We start from the raw sequence: 16,741 nt of genomic DNA on the forward strand, positions 1-16,741 counted from the left end.
TTAACTTCTCAGGCTTCTCTGTTCTTCTCAAGTGAGTGCATTGTTGCTACTATTAGCAGTATAGCTAGTGAAAGTGCATCAACTTTGAAGGACAAAGAGGAGAGAAGGATGAAAACCTTTTTATACCTTGTTATTTTATGATGCAATTGATTATCCCCGGTAAAGGTTTCGGCAAGGGGCGGCATAGAAATGTTATAATAATAATAAAATAATAATAATAATAATAAAGTAAAGGCAGGGCTACAATCAATCTCCTTTAACTGTTTTAGCTTAATTACTTCTTTCTCCAGGGTGACTATGGTCTTTGGTCCCTGAGCTGCACTGGCCCCACCAGTTGGCAGAACGAAGCTCTGCAGGTGCTGGGGGCATGGTTGGCAACTCTTCACCATCTCCTCTGAGCCCCCTAAGCAAAACTAATCTGCTCCCTCTTAGCTAGTTTGCTGCCTCCAGGCGTGGTGGAGGAAGTTGTTCATTACTCAGCTGCCAGTCCTGCTGTATTCTCTGCAAGGAATGGATAGAGAATGCCATCCTGTCCTTTGCAGACTGCAGCAAAATACCTTGGGCCAGCCCTGCGCCTGGCAAAGAAGAGGTGAGGAATGATTTATTCACTGTGACACAGAAGTAGCATTCAAGCTAGAGACGTTCCTTCATGCTGTTGCTGCAGTACCATGGAAGAGGTGTGTAGCAGTGGAAGAGGGGCAGATGGAGGAGATGTGGAGGTTGCTGCTTGTTGGGGTGGTTGAAGGGAGAGCGGCTGCTATGCAGAATGCTCCTCCCTTTCCACAAGAGACTTTCAACTACTTCTAACAGCTGCACTTAAACTTAGGTATCAAGGCTATCCTGATAGTGTGAGGCCTGGGCACATATATGGACAGCTGGAAATGTTTTTGTGGAAAAGGAACTGGGAATCAGTTTCAACCCCCTCCCCTCAGTATTTGGGTATCTTCTTCATTAGTAAAAAGCCTCAGTTAGCTATTGTGCACCCCATTGAACAGGGGCGACCAAACCAAAGCTTGCGAGTCTCATGTGGCTCTTTGAGTTTATTTTGTGGCTCGCTGCCTGTTGCTGCTGCCTTCAGTTGCCTGCTTGTGGCTCTCAAACATTTGACATGTACTCTGTGTGGCTCTTCCGTTGAGCAAGTCTGGCCAGCCCTGCTATAGAAGTGCTATATTACAAATAAAAGCTTAATGTGGGATTCAGCCACACCTTCTCTGAGTCTCTCAATCTTCACTTCACCTGTCTCTTCATTGGTTTCCGCCCCATACGCACGCATAATTTGAACTTCACTTCTGTGCACTGCATGGCTAAACAAGTGCACTTCAGTAGTATTGCAGTTACTGTATGCTTCTCTTAAAGTGCACACATTTGACTATTGCATACTACTATATACATTGGTCAAGGATATAATTGTTCCTTGTTCACATTAACTACTGAAAGTTAATGTGCTGAAAAGTAGAGAACTTACACCTACATGTATGTATTAGGGGGGAAAAACCCATGTGGATGAGCTGAAGGGATATGGCAGTTTTGGAAAATCCATATGTTCTTAATTAAATACTTGTGAGTTACTTTCTACACTTGTGTTTCTTCCTTGTATTCTTTGAATGTTTGCAAGGAAGTGAGTGAGGACAAACTTTTTTCATGGTTACAAAAAGAGGATCCACAACCATTTTCCAATTGCCCATTTTGAAAGTATGAGTTTGAACATATGATGTAGAAAGCAGCTGTGGATGCAGGTTAGGAATCCAGCTTTTTAATTGGTTTGGTCTTATTGCATAAGTCAAACTGATTATAGCAAAAAATGAACAGAGCTGGGTTGGTTCATCTTTGTCCTCAGTAATGAAAGGCCATGTATCAGTGAGAGTACTGTTGCACCATGTTTGGTAATAGATAACATCATAGGCCAATTAATACCATTTTACATATAGATTAACTCCCATGATTCAATTAGATCTGCCCAAGAATTGCACTGGTGGTAACAAATGAGATTCTGACTCCGTGCTGCTAAAAAACAAAACAAAAAACACAATGCAGCCCTTCTACAATCTTGTTTCCATCTGGCTAGTTAACACTAGGATAATGAAAGCAATCATCCTGAACTAGGGATAATGAAATCAATCCTAGCAGAATGAGCCAAAGAAATATATTGGCTGACCTACTGGAAAGCATCTCTAGACAGCTGATACTTTTATTGTTGAGCAAGTTCACTTGAAATACTGTTTCTGTGTTGCTTTAATCTCCTTTAGCATCATTAAACTCTTTCAAGGCAAGGGAAGTATTTGCAACATGCAGAATACAGAGGGAAAAGTGTGAGCTATATATTGTGAAAGCACTAAAATGAAGTTACACCCAGCAGTGCTGGAGTTGTGGAGAAAAGTATATGCATGCTTTTATGGGTGGGAGGGAGGGAGGGAGGGTTCCTTCCTTACCTTTCATTCTCTCAATACATTCTCATTTCTGTTGACATGGTTGGGAGATCTATTTCAAATGGCACATGGCACTTGAAACCAAAATAAACTACTGAGCACTCCAAAAGTCCAAGAGTCTGTACTCTGTGCATTGTAGGTTTTGAACTGTTATATCTTAACTAAGATGACAGCTATGGTTATAGGGGCCGGGACTGTCGCAGCAACCTGTATCTCCTACCAACGGGTGAAACTGTGTATTTCATAGCATCTGTTGTTGTATTGTACAATGTTGAAGAGCAACTGCAGAGACATTACACTGGTCATAATGATGACGTGAAGTGGTAAGTTACAAAACAACAGTACTTTGAAAACAAGCCAGGAAGAAATAATACCATTTATGTTGGCTTGGTTCAACACCATGATCATGTGGGTTGATGCTGAACAGTGGGTGGTTGAAATATGTGGGTTATTTTGTTGTCTGAACCCAACTGCACTAACAAGCCACAAACAACCCATGAGGAAAGCACCGCGAACTGTGAGTTGTTTGCCATGATTCAGATGATCTTACGTGTCATCTGAACCTCATTTCTGTGCTTGGTTTCTTGTAAAGGAAGCATACCAGTGGAACCAGTGCTGGGTTTCAGGGCATAACAACAAGCTCCTTCTCACTGGTGGTGCAGGCTGAGTGGGTGGTAGCAAGAGGGCAGCACTGCCACTGGGGTAATGAACCTCTGTGGCTTCACTCACCTCCATACATTGTAAGGTCCCCAGAATTCAATGCTGGGGATGAATGAGATAACAAAAATGATCTGACCCTTGTGGCTTCACTCGTGGGATTTGTCTCATAAGTGGAGGTTGACATTAATGACCCTGTTTGGTTCAAGTTTTCTTTTGGTTCTAAAATCAGCATATCCCCCTACCTTGTATTACAGATGAGGGACTGAGGCTAAGAGTCTAACAGCTTACCTAAAGCAGCCGAGCAAGCTCATGGCTGAAATGACCTCTGAACTAAGGGATTCCTTGTTCACATCCTGCAATTGTAATCACTACCCTATGTTGCCTGGCATCACTAACTATACATGATTAGACCAAAGAGCATTGAAGCAGCCATACCTCTAGACCTCATAAGAACATAAAAAGAGGTGTGCTGAATTGAGCCATGGGCCTACGTAGTCCAGCATTGTGGTCCCATTGTAGTCAGCAGGATGCCCAATGACAACAGGACATGAGTGTGATAGCACCCTTTCACGACAGTTCTGTTCTTTCTGTTAAGATTTGCTTGAGGTCAGAAAAAATTGGGGATCGATACAGTAATTTTTAACCATTCAGTGGAAATAAATTACCACATCTGAATAGCAATTTAATAGTTTTATTTTTTAAAGAAAGCAGCCAGATTGCCACCTAACATAGCATGCAATCAAACCTTTAAACAAGATGAAGAGAATAATGAAATAACAAAATGAAAAATTTTCCATGTGCATAAATATTTTAGAAAATATCCAGACTGTTCTGGATTCTTTGTAGCTTGCATTGTGAACAGTGCTTGTAAATATGGTATTTGACAAAAGGGTTTATTTTATTTTCTTGCAGCCTAGCTGTCCATCCTGACAGGATCACCATAGCAACTGGTCAGGTTGCAGGAACATCTAAGGATGGAAAAGTAAGTCAGCCTATTGTTCACATTCAGAATTTGTTTTGTAGAAATGCCGCTGTTCTACCATGTGCTGATGTTGTATTAGTACTAATATGGAGCAGCTGCTTTAAAATTAAATCTCCAGATTACATATTGGAAGAAGCAAGAGCTTCTAATGACATGTAGGTGTTGGGGGAATGACAGGACAGTTGGCGTTAGTAGAAATATATAAACGATGCTCAAGCTGCTTCCTGGTTCCCAGGTTCTAGTTATGTTTCCAGCCTAAAGCAATGTCTTTTGGGTGCAGTCCACATCTATACTTTGCTTAAATAAATATGCCAAATGACATTTTGATCTGGACACTTAACAGAGCACAGTCTGCTAGATGAATGGGTGTAAACTTGGAACAGACAGGGTTATTTCATGACATGTTGTTTCATGTCCAGTCCCTATTTTATAAGGGCTTTTCCACTGTAAATCAAAATCTCCCCCCCCGGGGGGCCTTCCACTTGCTGTACTTGATGAAAAAATGAAACTTCCAGATGTTTCACCTCTCCGAGCAGAGTCTTCCAGTGGAGTTGGTGTATGATGGTGGAGGAACATCCTTGGTTTATCTTTGGGGTATTGACAAAACATTTATTTATTTACTTACTTTATACTCCACCTCTCTGCCGAGAAAATATTGCTTAGACTGTGACTGCATTTTAAAAGCAAATGGGAAACTAGGAACCTTGAGTAAGGAACTAGGAACAACTTCAGGGCCATTCTGTATAGAAACAGAATAAATTGCATACCGAGTAGGATGAGTGTGAGACAAAGCATGAGGTTGGCAGGGAACTGCGCAGAGACTAAAAATGCAGCCAACTTTTAATAACAACACCTTGCTGCTTCTTTGGACTTGCAAGGTTTCATATTTGCAACTTTTAAAATATTATTATCCACAAATGTGCTGATGCAATTCTGTTTTCTAACGCTATCTAAGTCATTGAGTAAAGAATGGTTTAAAGGCCTTTCAGAAGTTACTCTCTGCAGATAGAACTCTAAGCTGAGTCTTCTCATGTAATTTTGTATTGAATAAAAATACCAAGAACAATTCTGGCTATCCCTTCTGATATTCATATTGACTCTACATGTGGTTACTTTGCACTAACTAAAGCGATCAAAAGACAAATATTTTATCTCAGTCTTTTGTTCAGTTTGCTGCTGAAACTTTTCTGCAGTTTTGTTTAGCTTAATAAAGTATTCTAATACAGTTTAAAAAAATTGTTCTCATGATCCACATGGCTACCTTTTGCTGTCTGTTCAACCTTGTGCTTACAAAGATTGCACTCTAGTGGTTGTAAAAATTCATTGCAGTGTGTATGTATGCATTTCCCAACCAAGTGATATCAGTTGTCATCGAAAAAAATATGGTTACCGTTTTGAGAACTTTGTATGATCTTTTTTTTATTATTCACTGTAGCAATATTGAATAATGATAAGCATTGGCACATAAATTGAGCTTTGTAATGCTCAATTTATGGAGAGAAAGGCTAGGGACAGGGCCTTAATATAGTCCACAGACCCTGCACCGGCTTTCCTTAATTTTAGTCAAATTATAGCTTCTACCTATAGGCTTCTGAAAGTGCTAGATAAGTGGGGAGGCACCCCCCCCATCTAGGGTTTCAAGCATGAGCCTTTACATTGGTGGTGGCAGGCTAACCAGGTGGTAGCAAGGGGGCAGCACTGTCACTGGGGTGTTGGGCTTATGTGACTTCAGCCATGTCTGCACCATTTAATTTGCCAATAATTCAGTCTCGAAGTAGGAATGGGATAACAAACCAGGATGAAAGAATTGAAACCATTTATGTTAACTGCTTTTAGCAACACAATAATTGTTTTTGAACTGTAGGTTGTTGTTGAAATTTGGGTTATGTCTGAACTCAACTGCACTAACAAGCCATGGCTATTAACTGTGAACAACCCAAGCAGAGAAACCATGCTTTATTGTTAGGTTGTGAACTGTGGGTTGTTTTCTATGCTTTCTTATCTCAGCTGAGTTCAAACAACACCATAACCATTGGTTAAGCAAAATAATCCACATTCAAGCCATATTCAACACTTGGTTGTCTGAACAGAGTCACTGCCCTTTTTCTTATAAAGGAAACATAACAGCTGGACCAGTGTTTCAGATAGATTCTTTGTCATAGAAGGATGCTTTAAGAATTTTATGTTTGTGAATTTCAGTATGAACTGACCTGAGTCTCATGTCCCAAATTAATGTGCAGATTGAAATACAGCTCAGAATGTGCCTTTCCTCATATATTTTGACACAGCATAACAAAACATGTTTTAAAATGTGCAGCTTGAGAAATGGGCTTAGAAAGGAATATTTTGAGAGAACATATACCTAAGAGTACTATTCAAATGCATATTTAAATATTTTTCATTAAGATTGTTAAAATTAATGCACAGATTGATGCACAAGTGAGATGGGATGGGTTTACAGTTAAATGCACACAAAATGGCAGAGATATCTTAAACACCTTATAAGATATGCCTATAATATTATCCCCATAGTGTAAATGAGCTGGCAAGAGAGTGAGACTGCAATCCTGTGACCTCCTTTTATCAAATGGGAGACCAGAGGACTTTTCAGGAGGCTGATATCACAGGGGGAAAATAGGACTTTTTCCTTAGGGTGGGTATGGCTGAGATAACAGAATTATCCTGATGTCAGTGGGCATCCCAGCCCCCTCCCTCCCCCACGCACACACCCTAGAGCACTAGATAGAGCACTGGAACACCCTAGATAGAGCACCCAGGGGTCGGCAACCTTTAGCACTCAAGAGCCATTTGGATGTGTTTCCCACAGAAAAGAAAACACCGGGAGCCGCAAAACCCTTTTGACATCTAAAATGAAGATAACACTGCATATATCATTTTTTACCTTTATGCTATGTATAAAAAAACTATAGTGTGATGCATTTATGAAATCAGTGGACTACAGAGAAAACAAATTTTTATTTCTGCATGCAACAAAAACATTTTGAACTCCTAAAAAAAACATGGAGGTAGATCTATCTCTTCATTAAGATCTAGCTGCAGCTCTTGTTCAGTCACTAAAAACTGTTATTTTTAATCTTACATTAAAAACTAGTAGGACTCCTTTCATATATTTTGAATAGGAGAACAGCTTTCTGCAGAGTCAAAGTCAGTGCTAAAGGGCTGCATGCATTAAACAGCAAACCCTGTAAGTTCGTCAGCAGTAAAAGCAAATGAATCCACCCACGTACCATTAAACGTTCGGTTTTCTTCAGAAACTTTTTAATGGTTCCCTGGGTGGGCGGGGGGGGGGGCGTGGGAGGGGGGAAGCTGTGGGTCCCAGATGGCTATGCCAGGGATATAGGTGTGTTTAGTGACTGATTAGCGGATAAACAGTCAAGTGCTGTGAATTGTGACAGGTCCCAAGCGCAGCTTTTAACATTCAGATGAAGGAGATTACATTTGGACAAAGAGAATCTTTTCAGCATGGTTTGAGTAACATGAGAGCCTGCAGGAAGTTTGTTCCACTCTTTCCCTGCGCAATAGCAGAGGAATGTAGCAATTTACTTAACCAGCCTCGGTCGCAGATCGGTGGCTGTGCCGGTGGGTGTTTTGAGCGACTGAGCCAGAGCAGAGGGATTCAAGAGCCACATGCGGCTCCGGAGCTGCGGGTTGCCGACCCCTGATCTAGACATAATGGATAAAATGCAGGGTGCCAAGTTCAGTGGCAGTGGAGCTTGTCACTATCATGCCTCACTCCTGCCATTGGATACTCCTAAGCTTCTAAGTTCGGTGTCTTACTTGCATCTGCTGCTAAAGCAATAATATTGCACTCTAACTTTCCTAGGGCCATCTGATGAGTTCATGTGCAGAGACTGCAGACTCTGCCATTTGAACCATAAACTTAATGTTTCACAGTGTAGTTTCGTTAGCTGTGTCATCACGCTATCTGCTTACTACACCTTGAAATTTTGATGTGGAATGGGCTATGTTTTCAAATTATATGCATAAGTTATTTGCCTTGTGTTGAGCTGATTACTTGAAAAAGGCTGGCTTTTGTAAAATTTAACAACAAGGAATTGTTTTCTGTAATCTGAGTGCATGAAATATAAGACTGGACCTCTTCTACATGAAAATTTTCTACACCCCATTAATGTATTGATGAGTGCTAAAATGTCTTTCAACAGCAACTACTTCCCCATGTTCGCATTTGGGACTCCGTTACTCTGAATACGCTGCATGTCATTGGGATGGGGTTCTTTGACCGGGCTGTCACTTGCATTGCATTTTCCAAATCGGTAAGTAATTTATGTGTTGTTAATGTGATTTCTTTGCATCTGAATGTCTGACATATGCTTTTAAAAAGCAAAGTCAATGGCCATAGTTAACTGGGAAAGCTTTCTCTGTAAGCAAATACATTCTTGTTCAACTCTTCTTTTCCAGTGTGAGTTTTGCAGAGGATGTTCTCAATGAAACATTACATCACATACTATTTTAGTAAAGTTTTCTGATCAATTGGAATTTTTACTTAAGTGAACTCTTATTCTTAATTAAGAAAAATTAAAACAAGAAGGATAGTATGTCTCCCAATTATCTTGGTATAAATCTGTCTAATCTAATATGTGGCCAAAAAGTCTCTTCTGTTTTCCCTATCCTGCCTAGTTTTGAGGCCAAACTAGCACAATGGGACGGTCATATGTATTTGATACATGCACCTTTCCTGTTCACCTATAAAACTAGGAGTGAATGTACTTTTTACATGAAATGGAGTACATGGAAGAGGGAAGTGAATCCCTCTGAATCTTCTCTCCCACCACAACTCTGGAACAAATCAGACTATCAATCAGATTGAGGAAGTATTCTCTACAGTGATTGGGTTCACAACCCATTCTGAGTGACAAGACATGGTGTGCTGTTGACTTACGCCGACCTGGACTTTCCATGGACAGTATGCCACCATGAGAGCCAATGGTTTGTTTGAGAGTTGTTTTAGTCTGAGTGGCTTGCTGTGTTGTCTCAACCTGGTAACTAACTGCACTATGCATAGCGGGAACTGGCCGGTAAGTCACATGATAAAAGTAGCAAACATCCTTGCGGATCTTGCACGTGCAGCTGTGTCACTGTCAGTGCCAAACTCTCTAGAACTACCCAAGTGGAACTTTAGGGTGATTGGCAGTGGCTAGGTGTCCCCAGTCCTGCCTCATTGTGATCATGAGCCCTTTTTGCTCGCTGCAGCTTCTCCCCACTTTTAACCTTCCCTGCCCTCAGCAATTGCCATCTCTGGCTTGACAGTCAGTTTTTGTGATCTGTTGCAACAGCCAGTGACAGCTTTTTCAAAGTATCTGAGTGGCACATTGGAAAAAGTGTCGGTTGTTGGCCTGCTTAAAAAAAACAATGCAAACAGAAATTGTTAGTGATTTTTCTTTAATTCATTTTTAGCCATACTTGCACATCTATAGAGCCAATCCTTTACTTTTTCTTATGGCCAAAAATCAATTCAGGGCACAGTTCCCCAAATTCAGGGGATCACAAACACCCCACCACCTTGAATTTGCAAAAGCTGAGCAGGGATGACATTGATCAGGTTTTCATACATAGGATTGCCATAAGTCAGAGACAAATTGACAGCACATAACAACACATACCTGGCAGGAGGAGTGCAGAGGCAATCTCCTTGCTTCCCCTGCCATGCTAAATACACTCAGCTGATTTTAGCCATCTAATCTGGGGTCTCAGAATGTGAGGAAAGGAGGGCAAGGAGCTACCACAATGCTACATATGTTGGCAGAACCAATCTTTTCCCTTCCCTGCCGTGCCACCCTCAAAGCATGCCTCCAACCTCAGTGCCACAGTTGCTATGGTTCTTTCCACTTAAGGACGGATGGAGGATGCTCCACATTTACAGTCCCACACTGCCCTTGGGGTATATTTCTGAGGTTGGAACTGGGACTTCAAATTACCTTATGGCCTTCTAGACCTTGTCTAGTGGTCATAGGATTACAGTGTAAGAAATGAAAAAGCTGTGTACTTCCTTCTCATTGGTAGCCTCTCTCCATCTGGTAGCACCTGTAGTTAGTTGTTTGTAATCCATTTGGGGTGTGGAACTCTATATGGGGTGATAGAATATTTTGTGTTTTATTTCAGAATGGTGGGAGTAACATTTGTGCAGTGGATGACTCCAATGACCATGTGCTTTCAGTGTGGGACTGGCAGAGAGAGGAAAAGCTTGCAGATGTCAAGGTATTTTGCAATATGGTCTTGTGTGTGCTACTTGAGAACTGCAGGGCTTTATTGTCATAACATAACTATAATATTTCATCTTCATACAGCTGGATTGTAGGTTTTGCTGCTGGTTGGAACAACCTCTTGCTATAGCAAACTCTTCTTCCATGAAATAGGTGTTTCAGTATAAGTGAATGCAAGAGAGCAAAAAAGCATATCTCTTCCTAGTAACTTTTTTACCTTTTAAATGGAAAAGTGTGGAGAGAGGCAATGGTTAGACTCTTGATGCAGCTACTGCTACTAGCTGAGATATTAAAGTAATCCTCCCCCTGTCCCCATCCTAAAGCTGGGATGGAGAAAAATGGGCTAAAGCAATGGAGCAATAAGGTTGGGAAGACAAGATAGTGAGGTTCACTTCCCTTACCTTTGTGTTCTTTTTAGTATGAAAAGTAGAAACTTTCTGCACCTGCATTACAACCAAACAAACATGTTTGCACATGTTTAATAAAAACAAACTATTTGTTTTGGCTCATACTCCTAGAAAGGCAGGCCCTAGTGACAACTGCCCCTTAAAGCGGGGCTGCAGAGGATTTTAAAGGAAATGGTAGTTTGGTTTGGGGCTTTATATTGCAACACCATCAAATGGCCTCAAAGTGAACTTTCTGTCTTATTTGATGGGAATCTATAGGAACATGAAGAGTCCTGGGGGTGGGTGAGTTGATTCACATTCTTTCATTGGAAGACCTGCTTTGTCACTTCCAGGGCTACAATCTGGTAACTCATCATCATCCACCTCCATGGGAAATTCTTCCTCTGACTAGAGGTCTGGTGGATTTGGAGGGTATGCGACTGGCAAAAATGACTGTAGCTTGAAACATTTTAATCCTTCTTTATTCAGTTATCCATTCATTCATTGAGTCTTGATTCAGAAAATTAGTTTTCTGTGACAGCATTTAGTACTGGATGCTGTGTAGTTTTATTGTTATGATTCTTATATCAGTTTGTTATGTATCCTGAAGATCTGTTTGTTGAAGGAGTGAGATATCTATGATAACGCTCCAGTGCGTGAGGCAAGTCAGTAGCTACATAAACAGTCTCCTTCCTATTTTTCATTTTGAGAAATAAATGAACAAAACTAAGGGCAGAAAAGGATCTTACTCTTGGTTTTGAGACAGGTCAGAGTGGAGTGACAGGATATGAGTGAAGTAGCAGAGCACAGTAGTTCTTGCTAATATCAAACAGTCTGTGAGCAAAATGCTTCTGAGGAAAACCTTTCTGCTCTTTAAATTGTCTCCTTCCTAAACTTTGCCAGGCTCTTCTGTGTGTCTAAGCACAGTAGGGTACAAAGTCACTGATACATCCTTACTGGAAAAGAGGAATTCAGATTCACACACACTTCAATTGCAGTTCCTGTGTGTAAAGTGCAAGTTCACTTTAGGGGTGTTTGATGAAGTCACTGCTATATCAGAACATGCTAGAACATGAGAAAGCTACTTCATAGAAACAAGCTAAAAGCCTACTAAGGTATGGAATGTCACCCAAGGCTTTTGTATCAAGTAATTGGCCTATATTTGTTTAAATAATTTTAAATATTTAAATACAAAATTTTCAGTGCATTCAATATGCTTCCAAAACACATTAAGCTGTTTTTTGGTATTTTCTATAAACATTTTGTCATGTTTGTGCTGTTGCTTGCAGAAGTTAAAATATTATTTTCCTCTTTCTAGTGCTCTAATGAAGCAGTATTTGCCGCAGATTTTCATCCTACAGACACTAATATAATAGTTACATGTGGAAAATCACATCTTTATTTTTGGACTCTTGAAGGAAGTTCTCTTATTAAAAAACAGGGATTATTTGAGGTAAACATTATTTATGTTCTTGTTGGGGCTTTTATTTATAGCAAGATACTGCTTTTAATGCAATTGAAGGGGTGAATCAGAATTAAACTGAGAACGTAGAAATGTAAGAAAAACCATGCTGGATCAGACCAGTGGTCCGTCTGGTCTACCTTTATGTTCCCAGGTTTTCATATGAGTACAACTGCCTCCTCCCGCCCAAGTTCCCCAGCAACTGGTGAATACAGGCATACTGCCTCTGATCCCAGAGGGAGCGTATAGTCACCAAGACTGATAGCTGTTGATCACCTTTTCCTGCATGCATTTGTCCAGTCCCCTTTCAAAGCCATCCAAATTGGTAGGCATTACTACATCTTCTGGAAATGAATTCCATAGTTTAGCTATGTACTGCGTGAAGAAGTGCTTCCTTTTATTTGTCCTGAATCATTGCCCATCAGTCAGCTTCATGAAATTGCCCCAGAGTCTAGTATTTTGGGAGAGGAAGGAAACTCTTCACTTTCTCCACAGCATACAGTATTCTGAACACCTCTATCATGTTACTCCGTACTCTTTTCCTAAGTTAAACTATATCAGGTGTGGTAACCTCTCCTCATACAGGAATTGCTCCAACCCCTTCATCATTTTAGTTACCTCTCTTTGTACCCATGATCAAGTAGAAGGCAAACTACTTCTACAACTGTGAGGGGTGTTCAAAAGTAACACAATATTCTGAAACATGATCAAAGAGAAATGTCAGGAATCCACTGGGCATGTCTTTGGGTCTACCTATATTTTTTTGAGTCCAAGCCAAGCTTATGTAATTCTGTCCACCTATTCAGGGAAGATGCTTTTAGATCATAAAGATACTTATGAAATCTACAGTGAAACTGTAGTTTCCATAAGCAAGTATTTAAAATGTAGTCTTGGTTTAAAGGGATTTCTTCTTAAACTGTTACAGACTTCATTCAACTGGTGTAATAACATATATTGTTAGAATTGATATCAGTAGACTGGTGAAGTATACAGTTATGTAATATATGCAATAAAGACATTTACTGAGTGATATTTATAAATCTATAAATACTCGGTGATATTTTTGAATATTCTAAATAATTTCCTATGCAGAAACAAGAAAAACCAAAGTTTGTTTTGTGTGTGACGTTTTCTGAAAATGGTGATACAATCACAGGAGACTCAAGTGGAAATATCTTAGTATGGGGAAAAGGTAAGACAATGAACTTATAAAACACCAAATAACTACATATTGCACAATTAGGAAAAATCAACCGTATTGCAGAAAAGAGAAACTTGTAAACAAAAATACTGCTACTTAGTAATGTGCCAGGGCACAAGTGGGCAAGATGGTTTGTGCTTCTGAGTCAGGGCATAAAGCATTACTCTGATTCTGCATTGGTTTTGTGGGGTTGTCATCCAGACAAATCTATGTGGCATGATCACATCATTGTAACAGCTATGTGATTCCTGGTTGGGTGGGATCATGTTTCCAACAAGATGATGATTTGTGGAGGGAAATGGCTCCAGTGGTACTGAAGCATCTGCCAAGAAGTGTCGTAAACAGACATTAAAAAATTTTGGAGGGAGTATTCAAGAATATTTTTGTTCTCTGAAAGTTCCTCTTTCATGCAGTAAGTTCTCACTAGTAAACATCTGGTATAATCCTAGAAGGCAATAGTATGAGCCTTTTTTCTTGTAAAAAAGAGAACATGAGGGGTTATGAATGGAAGACATGATCTGGACGAGCTGTAGACTTCCATCAATGAGGAAGAGCAATTGCACAATAAAAGTCTCATGTGCAAACATCCATAGACCCAAACCAAAGGTATATTTCAGTGGCAGCAATGCCAGCCTCACAACTGTGAAAAGGGAAAGAACTTTTGTGAGCTGCCCCGAGGCTTCGGCGAATGGGGCGGCATAGAAGCCTTCTAACTAACTAACTAACTAACTAACTAACTAACTAACTAACTAACTAACTAACTAACTAACTAACGGAAAGATGCTATAAAAATAACTTCTTTTTCCCTTTATCTAGGTACCAACAGAATAAGCTCTGTTGTTCAAGGAGCCCACGAAGGTGGCATCTTTGCACTTTGTATGCTTCGGGATGGTACACTTGTATCTGGAGGTGGAAAAGACAGAAAGTTAATATCTTGGAATGGGAATTACCAAAAACTCCACAAAACCGAGGTGATGTCACTGAGCCCTTAGAATTAATCTCTTTGCATTTCTGTTTTAAAAGAGATTGATCATTTTTCTTCTATGGCTTGAGCACTCAAAGTGCTCATTCCCTTATGAAGTTATTGTGTTTTTCAAGACTAATGCCCATGCCCAAAGAGTAATGAAAACTTAACCTCTGAAGGGTCATGCAGTGCATCTGTTTGAAGAAGATAGGTAAACTTTGGTATTCATCCTAGATATTTGCCCAGCACTTTCCTCTGCTCTAACATTACGTTTTTAAATGATGCACCCAGATCAGAGGAACTGACCCTGAGATAATATTTGTTAATGTCATGTGACAGTGCAATGTGAAATCTGTTTTTTTTCCTGATAGAAAAAGAGGCATTCAAAGTGTGTGTGCTACTGTCATCCTGGGCAACTCAAAAGGCTTTGGGACCTAATTTAAAGCTACAATGCATGTGCAGAGTTCAGTTCAAGCAAGGAGTTCTCCAGTTTTCTTCAGAGCTGAGGAATGGTTCTGTATAGCCACACTGTTTACATAAGCTGCCCCCAACAGCGAAGGCTTGAGTTGTGCGTAACTCTGTGGTGTATATTTAAAACTCCATATTGGAACTTTGGTTCTGATCCTTTGATTCCAGCCTGGAGAAGCCAATTCTTGCTTAGAAACATTTTGTCTATTAAAATTTAAAGTGTTACAGATGATCATTTATTTTAGACATGGCTCTACTCTACCATGAATGCTAAAGATAAATTTGGAGTGACGGGGCAGTTCCAACTGTAGAGCTTGGGGTGTGCCACCCGGAGCCTCTGTGTCCCGCTATTTTTTTTTAATCATTGCACTGCTGTTGGCTTCTCGTTGCAGTGGCTGATTTCTGCATTGGAGCTGGCAGCTCTTGGCCTGGTGCAGCAGCAGCGGCTTTAGGGCTACATCTGTATACAGTGACATACATTAACAGAGCCTTTCCCTTTCAGCGGCTGGATGTGCTTCCCTGAACAAAAGGAATTGTTTGGGTTTTTTTTTATTGGCTTAAGTGCCTGAGCTAGTCAAGAGGAGAAGACTCTTTCCTTCTACTGGGCCATGGGGTAGTCGCCCGGGGACAGATGGGCTGGGTGCTGCTTCTCACAGGCAAATGTGGCAGAAAGCATTAGTTCCTACTAGGAACCCTCAGAGTTGTAAGCAAAGCACTATCCTGAAGCAGTGCTCTGCATGTTGAAGAGAGCCTACCTCCAGTATCTTTCCTTTCTATTTCCTGAAAGGTGTTTGTTGTTGTTGTTTATTTGTTTTTCCTTGGGGACTAGGAAAGAGTCAGCAGCAGTGACAGGTGCTCTCTAGAGCTTTTTAAGTGATTGCCTATTTCTGCTTAGGTGTCTTATGTGAGTATTACATGTACCTTCAGGGTGCTTCCAGACAAGGCTCCCAGTGCTACACAGATATTGTACAGAAATTCCATTTTTTCCTGTAATGCATTTTTTTTGATGTAACATAAAAGGCAGAAGAATCCATGGGAAAATATGGGAGATTTAGGAATGAAAGGTGGCATCTGGAAACCCTGTCAAATTTTTTGTATGACTCAGGGTAATGGTGTTATCAGACCCTTGTCTGGAAGCATGCCACATGTCTCTGTGGAAAAGGAAATGGTTCTTTCACATCAACATAAATCTGATCAAAAGAAAAATGTATCTTTTTATCAGCACAGTAGAAAACAAAAATTAGAAAAATTATCCTGTGACTTAATTAAACTTTGTTAATTTAAAACATAGATTCCAGAGCAGTTTGGACCAATAAGAACAATAGCGGAGGGGAAAGGCGACATTGTGTTGATAGGCACAACTCGAAACTTTGTTCTACAAGGCTCTCTTTCAGGAGACTTTTCTCCCATCACCCAGGTAATTACTTCTTTGAGTATTTAAAGACCAAAGAATTCTATCTAATGTTTGTCCTATTTAGAGCAGAGTAGATTTGTTGACTCACTCTGGCTGCAATTAAAATATGATGATAAAATTCAATATTAAAACTTATTAAAATATTGATTAAATAAAAAGGTCTTAACCTGCTGCTGAAAAACATATAATGACAGCGCCAGGCAGATCTCTCTGGGGAGCACATTCCATAGGGCGCCACTGCAGAGAAGGCCCTCCTCTGGGTACTCTGTCTCCTAATATCTTTCACAGAGGGTTCCCGGAGGAGGGCTTCTGCTGCCGATAGATTGATATAGATTCAATATAGATTGATTTCATTTTGGTTGGGGATGAGGATAAAGGGATTAGGCAATCCTTTATGGAAAATAGATTGAATAGGGATTAAAGGGAAAAAAGTAGAATTCTAAAATGTATTAGATAAAGCACTGTTATCTTCACATGTCATTTTAAATCAAGAATCTTAGCTTATTCAACCACAGCGTGTGCAAATGCATGCAGTC

The 16,741-nt window shown here is 40.2% G+C and overlaps 1 protein-coding gene across 9 annotated transcripts in view; it reads left to right on the forward strand.

The window, feature by feature from the left end:
- EML1 (EMAP like 1) overlaps positions 1–16,741 on the forward strand; it is a 164,662-nt gene that overhangs the window by 122,099 nt on the left and 25,822 nt on the right. For all 9 annotated transcript variants that reach the window (XM_044435704.1, XM_044435708.1, XM_044435700.1 and 6 more), the window contains 8 exons: positions 2,600–2,749; positions 3,999–4,068; positions 8,253–8,363; positions 10,210–10,305; positions 12,015–12,149; positions 13,251–13,350; positions 14,176–14,330; positions 16,083–16,208. In XM_044435704.1, the coding sequence (XP_044291639.1) occupies positions 2,600–2,749; positions 3,999–4,068; positions 8,253–8,363; positions 10,210–10,305; positions 12,015–12,149; positions 13,251–13,350; positions 14,176–14,330; positions 16,083–16,208 (943 nt within the window). The remainder of the gene's footprint in view (positions 1–2,599; positions 2,750–3,998; positions 4,069–8,252; positions 8,364–10,209; positions 10,306–12,014; positions 12,150–13,250; positions 13,351–14,175; positions 14,331–16,082; positions 16,209–16,741) is intronic.

Source organism: Varanus komodoensis, unplaced genomic scaffold (assembly GCF_004798865.1).
Source record: "Varanus komodoensis strain SLA01 unplaced genomic scaffold, ASM479886v1 scaffold3, whole genome shotgun sequence".
Classification (NCBI taxonomy): domain Eukaryota; kingdom Metazoa; phylum Chordata; class Lepidosauria; order Squamata; family Varanidae; genus Varanus; species Varanus komodoensis.